Source organism: Populus euphratica, unplaced genomic scaffold (assembly GCF_000495115.2).
Source record: "Populus euphratica unplaced genomic scaffold, PopEup_1.0 scaffold439.1, whole genome shotgun sequence".
Taxonomy (NCBI): domain Eukaryota; kingdom Viridiplantae; phylum Streptophyta; class Magnoliopsida; order Malpighiales; family Salicaceae; genus Populus; species Populus euphratica.
The window spans coordinates 163,389-167,331 of NW_011500088.1; the positions used below are offsets into that span (position 1 = coordinate 163,389).

Genomic DNA, 3,943 nt, shown 5'->3' on the forward strand with positions numbered 1-3,943 from the left:
TCTTTTTAGTTCATTCAAAATTTGTTTGAAAATATAGTGCGGTGTGGTGTGCTTGAAACTATACTCAACTTTAATTATAATTTTATTCTTCAGAGTTTTACATACATATATTTTACTTGAAAAAAATATTAAAATCCTTTACAGTTTTACATGTATTTTAGTTAAAAAAAATATTAAAATTAAAAAAATAGAATAGTAAAAACTATCACAGTATAAAATAAATTCCCACCTATTCAGCCCTGCCTTTTAAACCTATAATCAATAGCAAACAAAGGCACCCTGTTTCGGTCCACATTTTTTCACATCCCACTCTCCGATTACTAGCTATACCTGTAGGCTTTTCAAGACAATTAGTCCACGTTTTGCGCTCCCCTTCCTATTATTAGCTATGCCTAGGCTTAGGCTCATGCAAGACAATTAGCTTAACAACAAATTATCACACTATCACAATGAGCTAATAACAACCACTAAGAAAGGATTAGCTAAGTATTATTTTTTTTATATTAATGTGTGTATTCGAATAAGTTAATAAATATATAAATTTATAGTGATTATCATATAAATAATTAAAGACTCGAACTTGATATAATAAAAAAAATAAATGTCTTGATTCCAAATCCTAACACTTGATGAGCTAAGTATTATTATTATTTCCTCGGGTGCACAAATAGGGCGATGAAATTGGAAGAAAATCCAAGCATTCTCGGTTTCACACATACGAGAGGCGGCAACACCTTGACTCGGTCGACCGGCCACACAAGCGCAAATCATGCCAGGTCGGGTGCGGCAAAAAGAATGACACTTTGGCAGCAGCATAAGATTCAATGACCTCATAAAAGAAAATAAATAAATAGAGAAAATAACTTGTAATTCTCCATTACTAATCCAAGTTTTACACACTAAAACAGCCTAATTATTTTCTTAATAGAGCACAAAATCTTCGGAAGACCTTGCTCAAAATCCTCCCGTAATTTTAACGGAGGTATTTAAACAAATAAATAAAATACTATTGCTATTACTAATTAACTCCAAAACTGGGCGGAAACTCTCAGTTACCATCGGTACAGAATTTCCCGTGAAATGGCAAGCAATTAAACGGCAGCAAGACTCTCAAAGTGCTGTAAGAGGTTCTGAGTTTAAGAAATGGAAAAAATCATCATCCTCTTGGCAAACCGATGGTAATGAAGTAAAGTCTTGAAGTGGGTCAAGAAATATGTCGCCAAAATCTTGATCACACATAATGCTCTCTTGGAAAATTGATGTTGCTGTCGTCGTCGTCGCTAAAACTTGATCGTCAAAGAGGGTTGGCCCTGATGTTCCAAAATTGAAAAAATCATCAAGAAATGGTGAGTCCAGTGGTAAATAATCAGACAAATTGCTCTCGCCGAAGGCTTCCTCATTGTCTTGAGGCTTTGGCTCCATTTTAGCTTCTTGGAAAGGTTGAGACGGTGGTTTGTGTGATTCAGCCGAAGGTAGCCTGTAAGTGAGCACAGATTTTGGAGATGACAGGCTGTGAGACTCGTCAGCAGATTCATAGCCGGAGCCAGAAACTGCTTCCACGTTAATCTCTGGCTTCTTTTCTTCTGATTCCTCCACTGGACTACTTTTCTCTTCTTCTTGATCGTCCTCCCTACTAGGCGGTGTGATGAAATTTGTTAAAGCATCTGGCCCCCGAAGCTTGATGGCAGCATTATCATACACTCTTGCAGCCTCCTCAGCGGTGTCGTAAGTCCCTAGCCATAACCGCACACGTCTAGCAGGATCTCTGATCTCTGCAGCCCATTTACCCCAGGGCCTTTGCCGAACGCCACGGAACTTTCTGCCATTGGTGGTTGATTGGGGAGTAAATCTTTTCGCTGGCTTTTGAGGGATATCACCAACACTTCTTTTCCGGTTTTTGGCAATAGTAGCAGCAATGACATTGGTTTCTTTGCAGAAAGCTGCAGGTTGGATGTTGATCTCGTTCACATATCTTTTCACTCTTTGCCGGCCAAACAACTCTCCCTCTTCATCACTGGAGGAGTCTGTGGCGTCATGGTCGGTGACTGTCACTCTAACAAGCCTTGGTGCCGGGTTTGAGGGTTCCGGTGAGCGGCATCGATCATCGGAGCGTACCATATTAGGCTTTAAGGGTTGTTTAGTGAATTTTTTTGTAACTTTTTTGTGCTCAGTGTACTTTATGGGACATAGGATACTTTGGTCTATCATATTTTCTGGGATTTTCTTTTTCCTTCTAACTAATTCCTCCAAAAGCTTCCTACTTGCATAGAGAGAGAACAAAACTGTGAAGGAGAAGATTGCTAGTCGTGAAGAGATAAACGAAAGACAAGGATGACTCAGAAATCTGTCAAAAAAAAAGACCAGAAACCCTTAAAATCTTGAACCTTTCGAGAGAGACTTGAAGGGATTGAGTGTTTATAAATCAATAAAGGCTTACCAAAAAGGAAATAACCACAATCTCTTAGGAAAATCAACGGATGATTTTGATTTCTTTCTAGTTGTAAGATTTCACTCTTTCTCACGAACCTTCCACACAAGGGAGGAAAGGAAAAAAACTGAATCTTGATGAGAGGACAGAGAAGGGTGAGAGGCCTAAAGTCTTCCGAGAGAGGAAGTGGGTCTTGAGTTTCAGTAGAAGACTAGGAAGAAGCAGAGTTTTAGCCGGTGTTATATCGCTGTTTTATAGCGCATCCCTGCAGCCGATTTTGGAAATTTCTCCAAATTAAAATATTTTAAATTTCCTATTTTTTTTATTTACCTTTTTTTTTTTTAATTGAGGTATAGATTAGTTAGGGGCAAGTCATGTCAATATTCAATACCGGTGTGGAGGTGCCACAAGGTTGCCGTAAAACGACACGCCACATCCCGATGACAGTGTGTGATTTTGACGCGTGGTGTTGTGGGGCCATGTTGGTGTTAGGCCCGATTAGAGACGTTGATTAGTTGCTGACTCAGGAGGGGCGAGTCCTGTCTCGTTAGTGTGATGGCAGTCACGTGAGGCCCAGGATACCGGGTCGGTTTAATTGTGGTTTTTGGTCAAAATTGTTTTACATAATTAGAAAACAGACATCACTTCTTTGACTATTTTAGAAAAAGGTATTGTTTTGTAATTGACGTTTTGTTCCCCTAATTAGACTTCTAATTACAAGAAAATATCTTTGGCAAATATTTGATTATTTAATATTTATCTTTCATTGGATTTGGCTGAGGTAACCGCACATTGTGAGTTCTAACTACCTATTGGATCTAAAATTCAACATTATATTTATAAAAAAAATAAATTAATTAATAATTAAGATACATATCTTAAGAGATTTGTTTTAAAGTTTTTTTTTTTTTTATGTTTCTCCAACCGGCAGATGTCTTTCATTGTTAACACAATTTCTTTCTGGTTTAAACCTCTTATCAAGAAGAAATTAGATGTTTTTTTAATTTAATTTTAAATTAATTGATTTATATCTTGTTTCCAACATAAGATGGATCCATTTTACGCACGCAAAATAAAATACAACGTATAAAATAATAGGTATGCTAAAAAATATGTATTAAGATATTGACAAATCAAAATATTAATATTTAATATTTTCTTTTTTTAACTCATGTAAATTATATTTGGTTAGTGCTTTAGAATTTAAAAAATAGATAAAGAAGAAAAGAAACGTGTCTATCGCAATTTTTTAAATGAACATTTAATTACAAAAGAAATTACATGAATAAATAACCTATTTATTGTTATTATCTTCATATTTTATGTTATAAAATCATGACCAAACGTTGCCCTATGTTACGTTATTTTTTAACACAATAATAAGACTATTCCTTTTTTATTTATTTTATGAATATGATGATTTGATGTTTTTTTTTATTTATGTGGGGTGTTCGGTCCAGTTTACCCGCACCACGACTAATCCTCACGGCCCACTGAACATCTTGCAAGCCCAAT

General features: G+C 36.1%; 1 protein-coding gene across 1 annotated transcript; it reads right to left on the minus strand.

Moving 5' to 3' along the window:
* Nucleotides 1-847: 847 nt before the first annotated feature.
* LOC105109042 (ethylene-responsive transcription factor CRF4-like) lies at nucleotides 848-2,668 on the minus strand. Its single transcript, XM_011003627.1, has 2 exons — nucleotides 2,438-2,668; nucleotides 848-2,344 (listed from the first exon to the last, which is right to left on the minus strand). Exon 2 carries the CDS (start codon nucleotides 2,206-2,208, stop codon nucleotides 1,111-1,113), a length of 1,098 nt encoding a protein of 365 aa, XP_011001929.1. The 5' UTR covers nucleotides 2,209-2,344; nucleotides 2,438-2,668; the 3' UTR covers nucleotides 848-1,110.
* Between the last annotated feature and the right edge of the window lie 1,275 nt (nucleotides 2,669-3,943).

Bases quoted from the DNA above. Each gene is read 5' to 3' on its own strand.
- LOC105109042 (XM_011003627.1), bottom strand. From the start codon at position 2,208: ATGATAGACCAAAGTATCCTATGTCCCATAAAGTACACTGAGCACAAA.